A 20,524-nucleotide genomic window follows, 5' to 3' on the forward strand; every position below is an offset into this window, starting at 1 on the left:
AAACCTCCAAGGAAAGAGAGCCCACTACCTCCTGAGGAATCATAGAATCCTTGAGTTGGAAGGTACCTCCAGGGTCTTGGAGTCCAACCCCCTGCACAATGCAGGAAACTCACGAACACCTCACCCTAAATTCACAGGATCTTCATTGCTGTCAGATGGCCATCCAGCCTCTGTTTAAAAACCTCCAAGGAAGGAGAGCCCACCACCTCCCGAGGAAGCCTGTTCCACTGAGGAACCGCTCGAACGGACAGGAAGTTCTTCCAAATGTTGAGCTGGAAACTCTTTTGATTTCAACCTGTTGGTTTTGGTCCTACCTTCTGGGGCCACAGAAAACAACTCCACCCCATTCTCTATAGGACAGCCCTTCAAGTGCTTGAAGATGGTGATCCTATCACCTCTCAGCCGCCTCATCTCCAGGCTAAACATCCCCAGCTCCTTCAACCTTTCCTCATAGGACTTGGTCTCCAGACCCCTCACCATCTTCGTCGCCCTCCTCTGGACCCATTCCAGCTTGTCTACATCCTTCTTAAAATGTGGTGCCCAAAACTGAACACAAGACTCCAGGTGAGGTCTTACCAGAGCAGAGTAAAGTGATACCGTCACATCACATGATCTGGATGCTAGACTTCTGTTGATACAGCCCAAAATTGCATTTGCCTTTTTAGCCACCGCATCACATCACCACATCATATCCTTCTCCCATCGTTTCCTTTTGATCCCTCTAATAAATTAAAGCCCAGTCATATGAGGCCACAGGGCTTCCACATTTTTCCAACGGGGGGGGGATGAAGAATATGAGAGTGAAACATAAAATACTCTATTCAGCCTTTACAAAAGACGCCCATTCCTGATATTCCAAGGCGTTGCAAGTCCTCAAATGCTTCTTAAATTAGAATTGTCATAAAAAAAACCCCTTACTCTCATCTTGTGAGCAAAAATTTCTACTTTGTGAGTTACTGACATTAAACTCGTGAGCGACTGCATGAATTAGTTTGCTCTGGAGCCCTTTTTCCTGAGCGAAGACAAAAAGGTGTGAGCCGGAGGCTAAAAAACTGTGAGCTAGCTCGCACTAATTCAGCTTGGAGGGAACACTGCTCCATCATACTTGTGAAATTACTTTCTCCTCTGTGGGCACAGTGACGGGATGAAGATTTCCATCAGTCTGTTTTATATGTTTGGATGAGTTTCCCATTTTTTGTGGGGGGAAATATGAGAATCATAGAGTTGGAAGGGACTTCCAGGGTCATCTAGTCCAACCCCCTGCACAATGCAGGAAACTCGCAAACACCTCCCCCTAAATTCACAGGATCCTCATTGCTGTCAGGTGGCCATCTAGCCTCTGTTTAGAAACCTCCAAGGAAGGAGAGCCCACCACCTTTCAAGGAGGAAGCCTGTTCCACTGAGGAACCGCTCTCATGGTCAGGAAGTTCTTCCTCATGTTGAGCCGGAAACTCTTTTGATTTAATTTCAACCCATTGGTTCTGGTCCTGCCTTCCAGGGCCACAGAAAACAATTCCACACCATCCTCTATAGGACAGTCCTTCAAGTACTTGAAGTTGGTGATCATATCACCTCTCAGCCACCTCCTCTCCCCACTCCTCACATGAGAACATAAGAGAAGCCATGTTGGATCAGGCCAATGGCCCATCCAGTTCAACACTCTGTGTCACATAAGAGAAGCCATGTTGGATCAGGCCAATGGCCCATCCAGTTCAACACTCTGTGTCACACAGTGACCCAAAAAACCCAAGTGCCATCAGGAGGTCCACCAGTGGGGCCAGGACACTCAAACCCCTCCCACTGTGCGGGGGGCCCAAGCACCAAGAATACAGGAGCATCACTGATACATACACCCATTGGTAGATAGAAAGCTGGATGGTGTAGAATTAGAGGCCAAATTGTCAGAGTTAAGGCTGGTCTGAAGAGAATGGCTGGAGATTATAGGAGTACAGGCTTCTTCTTGTTGATCTGAATTTGTTGGTAAGGTGTCCTGTGAAATTTCTATTTGATTATTGGGAATCCCTTGGATTCTCTTTTGGAATTCAGTCTGTTTTAATACGAGATTTTTCCCTCAATAGATCCAGTCTCTTTAGGATATTCTGTTGTTCTTGCGCTTGAAGTGATTGGAAGTGAACTCTGATATTATTAGGGTTTGTAGAATCTTTCGGGCTCAAGTGCCGTGTTCTACTGGAGAAAGTTTTCCTTCCAGACGTTTCGTTCTCAGCTGCGGAGAACATCCTCAGTGGCGTTGCAGCCGGAGCAGGCGCTCTGACCTTCTTGGCTGCTGTGCGTTGAGTGAGGCCAGGGCTGCTGGAGAGCTGCTATTTCCCAGATAAGAGAGCTATGGCTGATAATAGCAGCTCTCCAGCAGCCCTGGCCCCACTCAATGCACAGCAGCCAAGAAGGTCAGAGCGCCTGCTCCGGCTGCAACGCCACTGAGGATGTTCTCCGCAGTTGAGAACGAAATATCTGGAAGAAAAACTTTCTCCAGTAGAACACGGCACTTGAGCCCGAAAGGCAACTTTCTCCAGTAGAACACGGCACTTGAGCCCAAAAGATTCTACAAACCCTAATGATGTTACCAGCCGTGAAAACCTTAAATCTTTGATAACTCTGATATTATCTTCTAGAATATTGTTGCCTGCTACTGTGTCCATAGTTTCATCAAAATTAGTAGGCGGGGAAGGGCAGTGGGTTGAATCAGTTGGCTCGTCCCTATTTGAATTATTGTTGTCGACCTTTGTAGTCAGGGATAATTCTGTTGAGTTGGACACTTCTTGGTGCGTAGTAGTGGAGAGAGGAAGACTCCATTAGATGCCGGATAACCTTTAGATCATAATAGAAGCTGAGGTGTACGTGTTGAATTAAACGATAATATCACCCTCTGAGTCTGGGCATTGCCACTCACGAGATCCACTTCTAGCAGATCAAGCTGGCTCATTTCCCTTGGAAACGATGTTTTCAAATGTTTCCTAGTTTGTCGCATAGCATTCCATGAAGGGCATCGTCCTCTGTAGTTGCAAATAGTTAGGCAAATTTTATTTGGGGTGAGAACCAATTTGTAGGGTTTTATTAAGTTCTTACTCGGTGAAAAAGGCTTATCATATTCCTTCGGCTGTAATGCATTGGTAGATGGGGTGCCCTGTTCCAAGGTGCTTCTTTTAAAAGTTAGCTGCAGAGCATCACTGCCCAGAGTTCCAAAGATAAGCTGTGGCTAATAGCCACTGATGGACTTCTGTTCCAGATGTTGATCCAATCCCCTCTTGAAGCTGTCTATGGTTGTAGCCGCCACCACCTCCTGTGGCAGCGAATTCCACGTGTTAATCACCCTTTGGGTGAAGAAGGACTTCCTTTTATCCGTTCTAACCGACTGCTCAGCAGTTTCATTGAACGCCCACGAGTTCTTGTATGGTGAGAAAGGAGAAAAGGACATCTTTCTCTACCGTCTCTATCTTGTAAAGTTTGTCAAATCTTAAGGTTCAGAACATAAGAACATAAGAGAAGCCATGTTGGATCAGGCCAATGGCCCATCCAGTCCAACACTCTGTGTCACATGAGAGAAGCCCGGTTGGATCAGGCCAATGGCCCATCCAGTCCAACACTCTGTGTCACATAAGAACATAAGAGAAGCCCTGTTGGATCAGGCCAATGGCGCATCCAGTCCAACACTCTGTGTCACATAAGAACATAAGAGAAGCCATGTTGGATCAGGCCAATGGCCCATCCAGTCCAACACTCTGTGTCACATAAGAACATAAGAGAAGCCATGTTGGATCAGGCCAATGGCGCATCCAGTCCAACACTCTGTGTCACACAGTGGCCGATATACACACACACACATACACACACTGTGGCTAATAGCCACTGATGGACCTCTGCTCCATATTTCTATCCAATCCCCTCTTGAAGCTGGCCATGCTTGTAGCCGCCACCACCTCCTGTGGCAGTGAATTCCACATGTTAATCACCCTTTGGGTGAAGAAGGACTTCCTTTTATCCATTCTAACCCGACAGCTCAGCCATTTCATCGAACGCCCATGAGTTCTTGTATTGTGAGAAAGGGAGAAAAGGACTTCTTTCTCTACCTTCTCCATCCCATGCATAATCTTGTAAAACTCTATCATGTCACCCCGCAGTCGACGTTTCTCCAAGCCCCAAGCCTTTTAACCTTTCTTCATAGGGAAAGTGTTCGAAACCTTTAATCATTCTATAATTGCCCTTTGCAGTAAACTTATCACAGGAGGTTTGAATACTGAAGCCCAGAAGCAATTATTGGGGGGGGGGGGGGGGGGGAGGGGGGAAGGTAAGGAAGAAAGAGCACAATAAAATTTAGCAATTCCGAAGCTCTGCTCCTGGGAGCTGCTGCCCAAAATGAGGCGTGAGGGCGACCCGCCTGAACTTTATTTCTGAATAAGCGTACTTCGCTCCAGCCTGCAGAAAAACGCTTCTGCAGGCTTCTAGCTCCACTGCGGGAGTTGCCTGCAAAGCTAACAATCATCCAAGCCCCCTGTGAGGTTCCTATTTTTCTGTCATACAGAAGGGGCCGGTACCAGCAGGGCTTTTGTTAGTCGATGTACATAAGGACCTCCCTTGTACAGGCGGATAGGATTGCCCTCAATGTCTTAGGCCAGCAATTGCGGCTTTGTCAAGCTGAGATCTCCAGTTCTACAGTGGGGAGGAGAAACGTCGACTGAGGGGGGACATGAGAGAGGTTTACAAGATTATGCATGGGATGGAGAAAGATACTGGGAGGGACAGTGGGAGGGCTTCTGGTGTCCTGGCCTCAATGATGAACCTCCTGATGGCACCTGGGTTTTTTGACCACTGTGTGACACAGAGTGTTGGACTGGAGGGGCCATTGGCCTGATCCAACAGGGCTTCTCTTATGTTCTTATGTGACACAGAGTGTTGGACTGGATGGGCCATTGGCCTGATCCAACATGGCTTCTCTTATGTTCTTATGAGACACAGAGTGTTGGACTGGAGGGGCCATTGGCCTGATCCAACATGGCTTCTCTTATGTTCTTATGTGATACAGAGTGTTGGACTGGAGGGGCCATTGGCCTGATCCAACATGGCTTCTCTTATGTTCTTATGTGACACAGAGTGTTGGACTGGAGGGGCCACTGGCCTGATCCAACATGGCTTCTCTTATGTTCTTATGTGACACAGAGCGTTGCACTGGATGGGCCACTGGCCTGATCCAACAGGGCTTCTCTTCTGTTCTTATGTGACACAGAGTGTTGGACTGGATGGGCCATTGGCCTGATCCAACATGGCTTCTCTTATGTTCTTATGTGACACAGAGTGTTGGACTGGAGGGGCCATTGGCCTGATCCAACAGGGCTTCTCTTATGTTCTTATGTGACACAGAGTGTTGGACTGGAGGGGCCATTGGCCTGATCCAACATGGCTTCTCTTATGTTCTTATGTGACACAGAGTGTTGGACTGGAGGGGCCATTGGCCTGATCCAACAGGGCTTCTCTTATGTTCTTATGTGACACAGAGTGTTGGACTGGAGGGGTCATTGGCCTGATCCAACATGGCTTCTCTTATGTTCTTATGTGACACAGAGTGTTGGACTGGAGGGGTCATTGGCCTGATCCAACATGGCTTCTCTTATGTGACACAGAGTGTTGGACTGGAGGGGCCATTGGCCTGATCCAACATGACTTCTCTTATGATCTTACGTGACACAGAGTGTTGGACTGGAGGGGCCACTGGCCTGATCCAACAGGGCTTCTCTTATGTTCTTATGTGACACAGAGTGTTGGACTAGTGGGGCCATTGCCTGATCCAACATGGCTCCTCTTATGTTCTTATGTGACGCAGAGTGTTGGACTGGATGGGCCACTGGCCTGATCCAACAGGGCTTCTCTTATGTTCTTATGTAACAGAGTGTTGGACTGGATGGGCCACCGGCCTGATCCAACATGGCTTCTCTTCTGTTCTTACGTGACACAGAGTGTTGGACTGGAGGGGCCATTGGCCTGATCCAACATGGCTTCTCTTATGTTCTTATGGGGACATCTGATGAAGCTGATGGGGAGTAGATTCAGGACAGACAAAAGATTACACAGATTCACGGAGGAGACGTCGGTCGGTGGCTTCAAACCCTGGTGACTGAGGGGAACCTCCACATCCAGAGGTACTCATATCTGAATCCCAGAGCTGGGAAGCAACACCAGGGAAAGGCCTTGGCCTCTGTGCCCTGTTTTTGGCTGTCCAGAGGAACCAGTTGGTAACTGTTTGAGACAGGATGCTGGGCTAGATGGACCACTAATCTGATCCAGCAGGGCTCTTCTGATGTTCTTTTGAAGGCCTCGGCCTCTCTGCCCTGTTGTTGGCCCTCCAGAGGAACTGGTTGGCCACTCTGTGAGACAGGAGGCTGGACTAGATGGACCCTCACTGGTCTAATGTTCTTCTTGGGAAGGCCTCAGCCTCTGTGCTCTGTTGTTGGACCTCCACAGGAACTGGTTGGCCACTGTGTGAGACAGGAAGCGGGACTAGATGGACTCTCACTGGTCTGACCCAGCAGGGCTCTTCTGATGTTCTTATCAGGGGAAGGCCTCGGCCTCTCCGCCCTGTTGTTGGACCTGCAGAGGAACCGGTTGACCACTGTGTGAGATGGGGTGCTGGGCTAGATGGACCACTCGTCAGATTCAGCAGGGCTTGTCTGTTGTTCTTCTGCTCTCGAGTACATCTGTCTACAACAAGTGATTCAAATGTGGAATTCGCTGGCAGAGGATGTAGTGATCGCCACAGGAACGACGCAGTCGTAAAGCGGGACCGTTTTCGCACACAACTCACCTCGCAGTCACCATCCTGTTCCCTCTGCAGCGTCCGGTCAGATTTCCCACCATCTGCTCCAGAGTTACAGGAAGTGCCGCAGCTTCTGCGTAGCAAACGTAAACTGGGTTTTAGTGGTTTGCGTTTGCTATAGGGTTGCCAAGTCCAATTCAAGAAATATCTGGGGGCTTTGGGGGTGGAGCCAGGAGACTTTGGGGGTGGGTCCAGGAGACATGGGGCGGAGCCAGGAGCAAGGGTGTGACAAGCATAATTGAACTCCAAGAGAGTTCTGGCCATCACATTTAAAGGAACAGCACACCTTTTAAAATGCCTTCCTTCCATGAAGGATAGGGGCACCTTCTTTTGGGGCTCATAGAATTGGACCCCCCTGGCCCAATCCTTTTGAAACTTGGGAGGTATTTTGGGGAGAGGCACTAGATGCTATACTGAAAATTTGGCGCCTCTACCTCAAAAAACAGCCCCCCCCCCCCGAGCCCCCAATACCCGCAGATCAATTCCCCATCATTCCCTATGGGACTCGTTCATGGAGGTGCATAATGGCTTTGGGGGCGGGGCTTCCCCCGCCGGCCAGCTGGCTGGGGGAGGGGGGGAAGCCTGTAAAACTGGGGGATCCCCCGCTGGGCCCTGGGGATTGGGAAGCCTAGTTTGCTACGCACTTCCTGTAACTCCGGTGCAGATGGTGGGAAATCCGACCGGACGCTGCGGAGGGAACAGGATCGTGACTGCGAGGTAAGCTGTGTGCGAAAACGGTACGGGATTAGAGAGATTCATGGGGGATAAGTCTATCACTGGCTACTAGCCACTGTGACTGAGCTATGGCTGATCCCAGGCCATTCCAGGCAGCTGCAAGTGGAGGAGCAGGGAATCAAACCCGGTTCTCCCAGGTAAGAGAGCTCTGGCGGACCCAAGGCCATTCCAGCAGCTGCAAGTGGAGGAGAGGGGAATCAAACCCGGTTCTCCCAGAGAAGAGAGCTATGGCTGACCCAAGGCCATTCCAGCAGCTGCAAGTGGAGGAGTGGGGAATCAAACCCGGTTCTCCCAGATAAGAGAGCTCTGGCTGACCCAAGGCCATTCCAGCAGCTGCAAGTGGAGGAGCAGGGAATCAAACCCGGTTCTCCCAGAGAAGAGAGCTATGGCTGACCCAAGGCTGTTCCAGCAGGTGCAAGTGGAGGAGTGGGGAATCAAACCCGGCTCTCCCAGATAAGAGAGCTCTGGCTGACTCCAGACCATTCCAGCAGATGCAAGTGGAGGAGTGGGGAATCAAACCTGGTTCTCCCGGATAAGAGTCCGTGCACTTAACCACTACACTAAACTGGCTCTCTTCTCTGCTTTTCAAAGCCTTGGGCCTCCTTAGCTGTCTTTTCCTGCATCTTTTTGGGCAGTGCTTTTAAAGGAAGTAGCTACCAGATTCCGTACACAGCATTGACCGGGAGATGGACCTGCTCGACAACTGCATAGGAACAACCTGAACATTCACTGCCCAGGAGGAGGTAGCGGCTACAAGAACAGACAGCTTCAAGAGGGGATTGGAGAAACATCTGCAGCAGAGATCCATCAGTGGCTATTAGCCACAGCGTATCGTTGGAACTCTCCGTCCGGGGCAGTGATGCTCTGTATTCTTCGTGCTTGGGAGTGGCATCAGTGGAAGGGCTTCTAGTGTTCTGGCCCCACGAATGGACCTCCTGATGGTTCCTGGGGGTTTTTTTGACACTGTGTGACACAGAGTGTTGGACTGGATGGGCCACTGGCCTGATCCAACATGACTTCTCTTATGTTCTGATGTGACACAGAGTGTTGGACTGGATGGGCCATTGGCCTGATACAACATGGCTTCTCTTATGTTCTGATGTGACACAGAGTGTTGGACTGGATGGGCCATTGGCCTGATCCAACATGGCTTCTCTCACGTTCTTATGACTGGGACAGTGGTGCTCTGTATTCTTGGTGCTTGGGGGGAGCACAGTGGAAGGGCTTCTAGTGTCCTGGCTCCACTGGTGGACCTCCTGATGGCACCTGGTTTTTTCGTCCACTGTGTGACACAGAGTGTTGGAATGGATGGGCCATTGGCCTCGTCCAACATGGCTTCTCTTATGTTCTTATGTGACACAAAGTGTTGGACTGGAGGGGCCATTGGCCTGATCCAACAGGGCTTCTCTTATGTTCTTATGTGACACAAAGTGTTGGACTGGAGGGGCCATTGGCCTGATCCAACATGGCTTCTCTTATGTTCTTATATGACGCAGAGTGTTGGACTGGATGGCCCATTGGCCTGATCAAACATGGCTTCTCTTATGTTCTGATGTGACACAGAGTGTTGGACTGGATGGACCATTGGCCTGATCCAACATGGCTTCTCTGTTGTTCTTATGTGACACAGAGTGTTGGACTGGATGGGCCATTGGCCTGATCCAACATGGCTTCTCTTATGTTCTGATGTGACACAGAGTGTTGGACTGGATGGGCCATTGGCCTGATCCAACATGGCTTCTCTCACGTTCTTATGTCTGGAACAGTGGTGCTCTGTATTCTTGGTGCTTGGGGGGAGCACAATGGAAGGACTTCTAGTGTCCTGGCTCCACTGGTGGACCTCCTGATGGCACCTGGTTTTTTCGTCCACTGTGTGACACAGAGTGTTGGACTGGATGGGCCATTGGCCTGCTCCAACAAGGCTTCTCTTATGTTCTTATGTGACACAAAGTGTTGGACTGGAGGGGCCATTGGCCTAATCCAACAGGGTTTCTCTTACGTTCTTATGTGACACAAAGTGTTGGACTGGAGGAGCCATTGGCCTGATCCAACAGGGCTTCTCTTATGTTCTTATGTGACACAAAGTGTTGGACTGGAGGGGCCATTGGCCTGATCCAACATGGCTTCTCTTATGTTCTTATATGACGCAGAGTGTTGGACTGGATGGTCCATTGGCCTGATCAAACATGGCTTCTCTTATGTTCTGATGTGACACAGAGTGTTGGACTGGATGGACCATTGGCCTGATCCAACATGGCTTCTCTGTTGTTGTTATGTGACACAGAGTGTTGGACTGGATGGGCCATTGGCCTGATACAACATGGCTTCTCTTATGTTCTGATGTGACACAGAGTGTTGGACTGGATGGGCCATTGGCCTGATCCAACATGGCTTCTCTCATGTTCTTATGTCTGGAACAGTGGTGCTCTGTATTCTTGGTGCTTGGGGGGAGCACAGTGGAAGGGCTTCTAGTGTCCTGGCTCCACTGGTGGACCTCCTGATGGCACCTGGTTTTTTCGTCCACTGTGTGACACAGAGTGTTGGACTGGATGGGCCATTGGCCTTGTCCAACAAGGCTTCTCTTATGTTCTTATGTGACACAAAGTGTTGGACTGGAGGGGCCATTGGCCTGATCCAACAGGGCTTCTCTTACGTTCTTATGTGACACAAAGTGTTGGACTGGAGGGGCCATTGGCCTGATCCAACATGGCTTCTCTTATGTCCTTATGTGACACAGAGTGTTGGACTAGAGGGGTCATTGGCCTGATCCAACATGGCTTCTCTTATGTTCTTATCTCATTACATATTCTAAACTAGGGGTGGCCAAAGTTGCTTAATGTAAAAGCCACATACAATAAATGCCAGATGTTAGGCAGCCGCAAGACTTGAATGTCAGATATTAGGGAGGGAAATGGTTAAGGGGGGGGGGAGAGATACAAGTTATAGAAGGAACTCTCTGTCTGGGGCAGGGATGCTATGTATTCTTGGTGGTTGGGGGGGGCACAGTGGAAGGGCTTCTAGTCTCCTGGCTCCACTGGTGGACCTCCTGATGTGGCTGGTTTTTTGGCCACTGTGTGACACGGAGTGTTGGACTGGATGGGCCATTGGCCTGATCCAACAGGGCTTCTCTTATGTTCTTATGTGACACAGAGTGTTGGACTGGATGGGCCTTTGGCCTGATCCAACATGGCTTCTCTTATGTTCTTATGTGACACAGAGTGTTGGACTGGAGGGGCCACTGGCCTGATCCAACATGGCTCCTCTTATGTTCTTATGTGACACAGAGTGTTGGACTGGATGGGCCACTGGCCTGATCCAACAGGGCTTCTCTTATGTTCTTATGTGACACAGAGTGTTGGACTGGAGGGGCCACTGGCCTGATCCAACATGGCTTCTCTTATGTTCTTATGTGACACAGAGTGTTGGACTGGAGGGGCCACTGGCCTGATCCAACAGGGCTTCTCTTATGTTCTTATGTGACACAGAGTGTTGGACTGGAGGGGCCACTGGCCTGATCCAACATGGCTTCTCTTATCTTCTTTTGTGACACAGAGTGTTGGACTGGAGGGGCCACTGGCCTGATCCAACATGGCTTCTCTTATCTTCTTTTGTGACACAGAGTGTTGGACTGGAGGGGCCACTGGCCTGATCAACAGGGCTTCTCTTATGTTCTTATGTGACACAGAGTGTTGGACTGGAGGGGCCACTGGCCTGATCCAACAGGGCTTCTCTTATGTTCTTATGTGACACAGAGTGTTGGACTGGAAGGGCCATTGGCCTGATCCAACAGGGCTTCTCTTATGTTCTTATGTGACACAGAGTGTTGGACTGGAGGGGCCACTGGCCTGATCCAACATGGCTTCTCTTATGTTCTTATGTGACACAGAGTGTTGGACTGGAGGGGCCACTGGCCTGATCCAACATGGCTTCTCTTATGTTCTTATGTGACACAGAGTGTTGGACTGAATGGGCCATTGGCCTGATCCAACATGGCTTCTCTTATGTTCTTATGTGACACAGAGTGTTGGACTGGATGGGCCACTGGCCTGATCCAACATGGCTTCTCTTATGTTCTTATGTGACACAGAGTGTTGGACTGGAGGGGCCACTGGCCTGATCCAACAGGGCTTCTCTTATGTTCTTATGTGACACAGAGTGTTGGACTGGAGGGGCCACTGGCCTGATCCAACAGGGCTTCTCTTATGTTCTTATGTGACACAGAGTGTTGGACTGGATGGGCCACTGGCCTGATCCAACAGGGCTTCTCTTATGTTCTTATGTGACACAGAGTGTTGGACTGGATGGGCCACTGGCCTGATCCAACATGGCTCCTCTTATGTTCTTATGTGACACAGAGTGTTGGACTGGAGGGGCCACTGGCCTGATCGAACAGGGCTTCTCTTATGTTCTTATGTGACACAGAGTGTTGGACTGGAGGGGCCACTGGCCTGATCCAACAGGGCTTCTCTTATGTTCTTATGTGACACAGAGTGTTGGACTGGAGGGGCCACTGGCCTGATCCAACAGGGCTTCTCTTATGTTCTTATGTGACACAGAGTGTTGGACTGGATGGGCCACTGGCCTGATCCAACAGGGCTTCTCTTATGTTCTTATGTGACACAGAGTGTTGGACTGGATGGGCCACTGGCCTGATCCAACAGGGCTTCTCTTATGTTCTTATGTGACACAGAGTGTCGGACTGGATGGGCCACTGGCCTGATCCAACAGGGCTTCTCTTATGTTCTTATGTGACACAGAGTGTTGGACTGGAGGGGCCACTGGCCTGATCCAACGTGGCTTCTCTTATGTTCTTATGTGACACAGAGTGTTGGACTGGATGGGCCACTGGCCTGATCCAACAGGGCTTCTCTTATGTTCTTATGTGACACAGAGTGCTGGACTGGAGGGGCCACTGGCCTGATCCAACAGGGCTTCTCTTATGTTCTTATAGCTTCTTTAAGCCAATCTCCAGTTCTCCTGCATTCCTGTAGCTGTGCATGAGAGAGAGGTGTGCGCTTGTGTGAGATAGTCAGACGTGTGTCTGCGCGGGAGGGACCGGCTTGTGTTACTCCTCTGGTGTAGGCTGATCTGCTTCTTAAGGTGGAGCCGCAGCCCAAACCGTTCTCTCTGTCACCTTAGGGAAGGAGCAGTCGGAGAGGCCTCAAAGCCCCACATCCAGGAATAGAAATTATTCCAGTGTGCCGCCCAACCGGGAAACACGCTGGGGGCTTTTATCGACCTGAACGCCCCTCACTTCTTTCACAGCCCGGGATCCGCCTTTCAGGTTCCTAAATGGCCCTGCTACGGTGGATTAAGAGGGAGGGAGGGATTAATTCATCTTTCTGGGCTCCTTTATTCTTTGCACGGCACAGCTGCTTTCATCCGGTTGCCCGGGGATCTGTCCAACAATTTTCAGTTCTGAAAAAACAACAACGTTTGCCTGGGAAAGAGACGTGGATGCAAGCAACACAGGGGTGCTGTCCAACATCTTTCGCAGAGAGAGAAGAGAGTTTAGTCAAAAGAAGGCTAACAGAACGTGTCAAAGGAAGCAGGGCTATTTTTGCAGCAGGAACTCCTTTGCATATTAGGCCACGCCCTTCTTACGTAGCCAATCCTCCTGGAGCTCACAGAGCTCTTCTTGCAGGGTCTAACCGTAAGCTCCTGGGGGATTGGCTACATCGGGGGTGCCTGGCCTAGTATGCAAAGGAGTTCCTGCTATAAAAAAGCCGTGCATATATGAACATATGAAGCTACCTTCTACTGAATCAGACCCTTGGTCCATCAAAGTCAGTCTTGTCTACTCAGACTGGCAGCAGCTCTGCAGGGTCTCAAACTGAGGTTATTCACGCCTTCTTGCCTGGACCCTTTTTAGTTGGAGATGCCGGGGATTGAACCTGGGACCTTCTGCTTACCAAGCAGATGCTCTGCCACTGAGCCACAGCCCCATTCATGGCTCTCCAGGGTCTCCAGCTGAGCTTCTTCACGCCTACGTGCCTGGACCCTTTTTAGTTGGAGATGCTGGGGATTGAACCTGGGACCTTCTGCTTACCAAGCAGATGCTCTGCCACTGAGCCTCAGCCCCATTCATGGCTCTCCAGGGTCTCCAGCTGAGCTTCTTCACGCCTACGTGCCTGGACCCTTTTTAGTTGGAGATGCTGGGGATTGAACCTGGGACCTTCTGCTTCCCAAGCAGATGCTCTGCCACTGAGCCACAGCCCCATTCATGGCTCTCCAGGGTCTCCAGCTGAGGTTCTTCACGCCTACGTGCCTGGACCCTTTTTAGTTGGAGATGCTGGGGATTGAACCTGGGACCTTCTGCTTACCAAGCAGATGCTCTGCCACTGAGCCACAGCCCCATTCATGGCTCTCCAGGGTCTCCAGCTGAGGTTCTTCACGCCTATTTGCCTGGACCCTTTTTAGTTGGAGATGCCAGGGATTGAACCTGGGACCTTCTGCTTGCTAAGCAGATGCTCTACCACTGAGCCACTGTCCCTCCCCTAGAGACAACTTGAGCACTTTCACTTGCGGCAGCCAGGAGGAAATCCTTGGTGCTTGCGGGGGGGGGGGGCACCCTGATCTAGTCCAACCCCCTGCACGATGCAAGAAATTCAAAAATACCACCCCTCACACACACACACACACACACCAGTGAGCCCTGCTCCATGCCCAGAAGATAGTGAAAACCTCCAGGATCCTTTGCCAAACTGGCCTGGAGAAAAATCGCTGCAATCAGCATTTCCTTGGGCGTGAAAGAAAGGGCCAGGAGAACTCAGCACTGGTGGAACCCTTCCTGCCCTCCTCCTCACTATCGGGCCAAGTTCACAGGATCAGCATTGCTGTCCAATGGCCATCTAGCCTCTGCTTAAAAACCTCCAAAGAAGGAGAGCTTGGTGCTTGGGTGGGGGCAACAGTGGGAGAGCTCCTAGTGTCCTCGTCCCACTAGTGGACCTCCTGATGGCACCTGGGTTTTGGCCCCTGTGTGACGCAGAGTGTTGGACTGGATGGGCCGCAGGCCTGATCCAACATGGCTTCTCTTATGTTCTCCTGGCCCTGCTGGTGGACCTCCTGATGGCACCTGGGTTTTGGCCCCTGTGTGACACAGAGTGTTGGATTGGATGGGCCACAGGCCTCATCCAGCATGGCTTCTCTTATGTTCTTCTGGCCCACCACCTGAGGTGGTCCACCTCCCAAGGGAGAGTGCTGCTGAATTTGTCTGGGTGCATTGGCCCATCAAAGTTGGTATTGTCTGCTCTGGCTGGCAGCGTCTTTCGTGTCTTTCATACCACTTGGAAAAACAAAGAAGGGAAAGAAACATAACCCAAAAACTGGAGTAAGAAACCTGAAAGGTTAATATGCAATTAAAGGGCCAAACGTTAAAAACAAAGTGCAAAATAAATCATAAACCAACATACATGTATTTAATTGTAGAAAGCTAAAACCATTTAAGGGCCCATCATAAGTCTCTATCCTACGTACAGTCATAAAACCACAATGGGAACCCACTCAACTTGATGGGGGCCACCACTGAGAAGGCACGTTTATGGGCCGTCGTGGATTTTGCCCATCTGCAGGTTAGCACCTTCAGAAGCCCCGATAACAGCAGAACAATGCTGGACCACAAGGAAATTTCAGTCATATAAAAAAAGAAAAATTATGAATTTGTGAAGATTAGTTTTAACATGCTGTTTAAGGATAATATTCAGAATTGGTTGATTACTCACAATGAACTGACAAAGGCTTAAAGATATTCTTGAGGCTTCTTATTCTACAGCTTTATGTCTTAATCAGGGGCATATATATTGCATCCAGTGTCTTACTGTATGCCTAAGAACACAATATTAACCAAAATGTAAAAGTTAAACAACACTAAAAATAATACTAATTAAAATTCTACTACTACTTATTATTATTTCATAGCACTTGACCACTACACCAAACTGGCTGTCTGTATCTTGTGGCAGTGAGTTCCATGTGCAGCTGTTGAAGCACCAGGAAGCGGTGCGAACTCAAAATCTCGTGCCCATCCCACCCCTTCCCAACATCACATTGAATCACATTGGTCTAATTTCTTGCATGCACAGAGAGAACCATTGCTAATCTGTTACTCGGCTCAATTTAAGGTATTCGCTTTCCCATACAAAGCCCATCAGGGACATAGACCCCCATAGATCTATGGGGCTGCCTCTCTCCCTTTGCTCTGCCAATATAGCTTCACTTATTGGGGCACGGGCTTCTGCAGGTGCTAACCTGCAGATGGGCAAAATCCACCACGGCCCATAAACGTGCCTCCTCGGTGGTGGCCCCCACCTTGTGGAACAGCCTGTCTGAGGAGGTCAGGAAACCTTCCGCTTTCCTGCCTTCGGGCTCACTACACAAAACTGAATTCTTCAATTGGGATTTCTTTGCAGGCAACAGGGGAGCTCTGTATTGATTGTCACTTGGAAAAATTATTAGGGACTGTGGTCTCTGTTGTGTTTCGCTTGCTGAAAGATGGATCCTGCTACGGAACTTTGCATCGTTTAACCGGGTCACGTTAACGCTTGACGCTGCGCTTCCGTTCTGTTTTTAGACTTCAGGTTGGTTTCACAACCCTAATCCTATTACATTGTTTACTGAATGTCCCATCCGTCAATTGTATTGCCTCGCTCTGAGTAATCCACCTGAGGAACGCAGCCTGTGCAAATAAATACATTGCTATGAACCGCCACCTTTTCAGACACACAACACTGGCCTGTTCTCATGCCTTGCTCACAACTATGCACAATGCAAGCCGTGAATGCCCGTTTAAGAACATAAGAGAAGCCATGTTGGATCAGGCCAGTGGCTCATCCAGTCCAACACTCTGTCACATAAGAACATAAGAGAAGCCATGTTGGATCAGGCCAGTGGCTCATCCAGTCCAACACTCTGTGTCACATAAGAACATAAGAGTAGCCATGATGGATCAGGCCAGTGGCCCATCCAGTCCAACACTCTGTGTCACGTAAGAACATAAGAGAAGCCATGTTGGATCAGGCCAATGGCCCATCCAGTCCAACGCTCTGTGTCACGTAAGAACATAAGAGAAGCCATGTTGGATCAGGCCAATGGCCCATCCAGTCCAACGCTCTGTGTCACGTAAGAACATAAGAGAAGCCATGTTGGATCAGGCCAATGGCCCCTCCAGTCCAACACTCTGTGTCACATAAGAGAAGCCATGTTGGGTCAGGCCAATGGCCCCTCCAGTCCAAGTCTGTGTCACATAAGAGAAGCTCTGTTGGATCAGGCCAGTGGCCCCTCCAGTCCAACACTCTGTGTCACATAAGAGAAGCCATGTTGGGTCAGGCCAATGGCCCATCCGGTCCAACACTCTGTTTTGCCACACCCCCAGCAGCTCTCAATAACCCCTGGAGAAGCCCACACCACTCTTTCTCCACTTCTTATGTGATTTTGAGTGGCGGGTGGCTTGCTGGCCTCAGCAGAACCCAGGGCAGGCTGGATCTCTAGCCAGCCCAAGCAGGTCTCACTCACCCAGGGCTCTCCTTTTTTGCGTAAGGTTGCTTTTGGCTGATGTGCGGGGGGGGGGCAGCATATGCTAAGGAGTTCTGCTATGATGCTGAAGAAGAAGATATTGGATTTATATCCTGCCCTATGATCTCAGAGCCTCTCCCCCCCCCACTGCCCTCAACAGACACCCTGTGAGGTGGGTGGGGCTGAAAGAGCGCTCCCAGGACAACTCTCTTTCAAGGACAACTCTGCGGGAGCTCTGGCTGACCCAAGGCCATTCCAGCAGCTGCAAGTGGAGGAGTGGGGAATCAAACCCGGTTGTCCCAGATAAGAGAGCTCTGGCTGACCCAAGCCCATTCCAGCAGATGCAAGTGGAGGAGGGGGGAATCCAACCCGGTTCTCCCAGATAAGAGAGCTCTGGCTGACCCAAGGCCATTCCAGCAGGTGCAAGTGGAGGAGAGGGGAATCAAACCCGGTTCTCCCAGATAAGAGAGCTCTGGCTGACCCAAGGCCATTCCAGCAGGTGCAAATGGAGGAGTGGGGAATCAAACCCGGTTCTCCCAGATAAGAGAGCTCTGGCTGACCCAAGGCCATTCCAGCAGGTGCAAGTGAAGGAGTGGGGGAATCAAACCCGGTTCTCCCAGATAAGAGAGCTCTGGCTGATCCAAGGCCATTCCAGCAGGTGCAAGTGGAGGAGTGGGGAATCAAACCCGGTTCTCCCAGATAAGAGAGCTCTGGCTGACCCAAGACCATTCCAGCAGCTGCAAGTGGAGGAGTGGGGAATCAAACCCAGTTCTCCCAGATAAGAGAGCTCTGGCTGACCCAAGGCCATTCCAGCAGCTGCAAGTGGAGGAGTGGGGGAATCAAACCCGGTTCTCCCAGATAAGAGAGCTCTGGCTGACCCAAGGCCATTCCAGCAGGTGCAAGTGAAGGAGTGGGGGAATCAAACCCGGTTCTCCCAGAGAAGAGAGCTCTGGCTGATCCAAGGCCATTCCAGCAGGTGCAAGTGGAGGAGTGGGGAATCAAACCCGGTTCTCCCAGAGAAGAGAGCTCTGGCTGACCCAAGGCCATTCCAGCAGCTGCAAGTGGAGGAGTGGGGGAATCAAACCCGGTTATCCCAGATAAGAGAGCTCTGGCTGACCGAAGGCCATCCCAGCAGGGGCAAGCGGAGGAGCGGGGAATCGAACCCAGACGAGAGTCCGCGCGCGTAACCGCTCCTCCAAACTGGCTCTCGAGGTCCCCCGAGCCAGCCTGCCAAGGGTTAAGCTCCTCCTCCTCCTCCTCTCCCCCCCCCCCCCGGCGCGTCTGCGTGGTGACGGAGGCAGGTGATCCGACCGCATCGCCTCCCCCTCCCTCCGCCGGCAGCCGGGCTGGGTGGGGTCCTGTTTTCTCTGCAGCGGCGGCGGCGGCTGCACCAGCGATGCTCGCCCGGCCTCCCGGCTCCTGCTGCTGATGCGACGGGGGACTCCTGCGCCTCTCCCTCCTCCTGCTGCCGCTCGTCTTCTTGCTCCCCGGCGGCTCTGCAAGCAGCCCCAGCCAGATAGGTGCTTGTGCCCCCGCCCCATCGGCCCCCTTCCCTTCCCCTCCCCTCCTGGGCCCTGCTGAAGCTGCCCGGGCCGCCCTCCTCCTCCTCTTGAGGGTCCCAGGAAGCCCCCTGCTGCCGGCCGGCAGTGCATTGTGTGGGGGCTCCCCCACCACTCCCCAATTCCTGCCAGGCTCCTATTGCAACGGGCAAGAAACCGAGAGAGAGGTGGGGCTGCTCCCCCCCCTCCCTTGCCTTCCCGGTGACCTATTGGGAACTGTTGTTCCAGCTCGGCACCTCTCCCCCGGGGGGCCTCCCACCATCTCTGCCTCGTTGGTGGGGCATCCCTGTACTCTTTGAGCCTTCTTCTCTGCCTCGTTGGACGGGCATCCCTGAACTCTTTGAGCCTTCTTCTCTGCCTCGTTGGGCGGGCATCCCTGAACTCTTTGAGCCTCCTCTGCCTCGTTGGGCGGGCATCCCTGAACTCTTTGAGCCTTCTTCTCTGCCTCGTTGGACGGGCATCCCTGAACTCTTTGAGCCTCCTCTGCCTCGTTGGGCGGGCATCCCTGAACTCTTTGAGCCTTCTCTGCCTCGTTGGACGGGCATCCCTGAACGCTTTTAAGCCTCCTCTGCCTCGTTGGGCGGGCATCCCCGAACTCTTTGAGCCTTCTTCTCTGCCTCGTTGGACGGGCATCCCCGAACTCTTTAAGCCTCCTGGGGTTATCACCTCTTTCTCAAGAACTCTGTTGATATGATTTCTTATTAATATTATTATTATTCTGCAATCGCCAGGTTTTTTTTTGCATCCTCGGCTTTCGTCCGCTTCGGGGAGGAGCAAAAGGATTGGATTGGGAAGCTGAGAATTGTTGTTTTCGGGCCTCCCGCTATGGCTGGGGAGACAGCATCTGCCATGTAAAGTCAGCCCTCCCGGGAGCTTTGGAAGCGGCTGGTTGTCTCTGCCGAGGGAGGGGTCGCTCAGGAGTGGCGGGGGAGGGCGGGGGCCGGGCCGACGAGATGGCCTGGCCCTGCATCAGCCGGGCGTGCTGCATCGCCCGCTTCTGGAACCAGCTGGACAAGGCGGACATCGCTGTGCCTTTGGTCTTCACCAAGTATTCCGAAGCCACCGACTTCCCGGGGGCTCCGGTGGTCCTCCAACAGCAGCAGCCGCCGCGCCTCCCAGCGGCCATCGAAACCCAGCCGGCTGCCCTCAGCGGTGACCAGGATGGGGTCGCCAGGGTGACCTCTGTCGCTGGGGACCAAGGACCGGGCCCACACAAAACCGGGCCCAAAGACCAGGCCTGTGGTGATTCGGTCATGCGCCAGGACTACAAACCCTGGAAATTCCAGAGGCCAGAGACCAGCTGTAAGCCCAGATGTGAATATCAGCCCTCAGACACTCCCTTCGAGAAGGAGAGCCAGTACCAGAAGGATTTCCGGGCCTGGCCCATCCCCAAGAGAGGGGACCACCCTTGGATCCCCAAACCCCTGCCTATCCCCCCGGTCGACCTCGACAAGGGGTCCAAGGAAAGATCCGGCAGCCAAGAGAGGAGGAGGAAGGCTCTCGGGAGCCTGGAGAAAGAGAAGCGGGGAGGGAAGGACGAGGAGGTGGCCAAGGCAAGCAAGCTTGAAGAAGGGCAAGTCAAGAAGACCAAAAAGCGGGTCCACATCATGGAAGATGGGGCTCCACCACAGCAGCCGGGGACCTCCGCGCCAGCAGAGGGCAGCAAAGGACGGGCCGCGGTGGACGCACTCAACCGGCAGATCAAGGAGGAAGTGACGGCGCGGGTGAGCACCTCTTCCTACAGGTGAGAAACCCAAACCAGCTCCCTAGACTTGATGGGAGGGATGGTGGCTCAGTGGTAGAGCATCTGCTTTTTAAGCAGAAGATCCCAGGTTCAATCCCCGGCATCTCCAACTAAAAAGTCCAGGCAAATAGGCGTGAAGAACCTCAGCTTGAG

The 20,524-nt window shown here is 51.7% G+C and overlaps 1 protein-coding gene and 2 non-coding genes across 3 annotated transcripts; 2 read left to right on the top strand and 1 right to left on the bottom strand.

Moving 5' to 3' along the window:
• Nucleotides 1-13,979: 13,979 nt before the first annotated feature.
• Nucleotides 13,980-14,050, bottom strand: TRNAA-AGC (transfer RNA alanine (anticodon AGC)). The gene has a single exon. It is a non-coding gene; the product is annotated as a tRNA-Ala (tRNA).
• Nucleotides 14,051-19,521: 5,471 nt separating this feature from the next.
• On the top strand, nt 19,522-20,380 carry LOC132568848 (microtubule-associated protein 6 homolog). The gene has a single exon (XM_060235032.1). The coding sequence runs from the start codon at nt 19,581-19,583 to the stop codon at nt 20,373-20,375; it is 795 nt and encodes a 264-aa protein (XP_060091015.1). The 5' UTR covers nt 19,522-19,580; the 3' UTR covers nt 20,376-20,380.
• Nucleotides 20,381-20,405: 25 nt separating this feature from the next.
• On the top strand, nt 20,406-20,480 carry TRNAK-UUU (transfer RNA lysine (anticodon UUU)). The gene has a single exon. It is a non-coding gene; the product is annotated as a tRNA-Lys (tRNA).
• Nucleotides 20,481-20,524: the final 44 nt, after the last annotated feature.

This window comes from Heteronotia binoei, chromosome 3 (assembly GCF_032191835.1).
Source record: "Heteronotia binoei isolate CCM8104 ecotype False Entrance Well chromosome 3, APGP_CSIRO_Hbin_v1, whole genome shotgun sequence".
Lineage (NCBI taxonomy): Eukaryota > Metazoa > Chordata > Lepidosauria > Squamata > Gekkonidae > Heteronotia > Heteronotia binoei.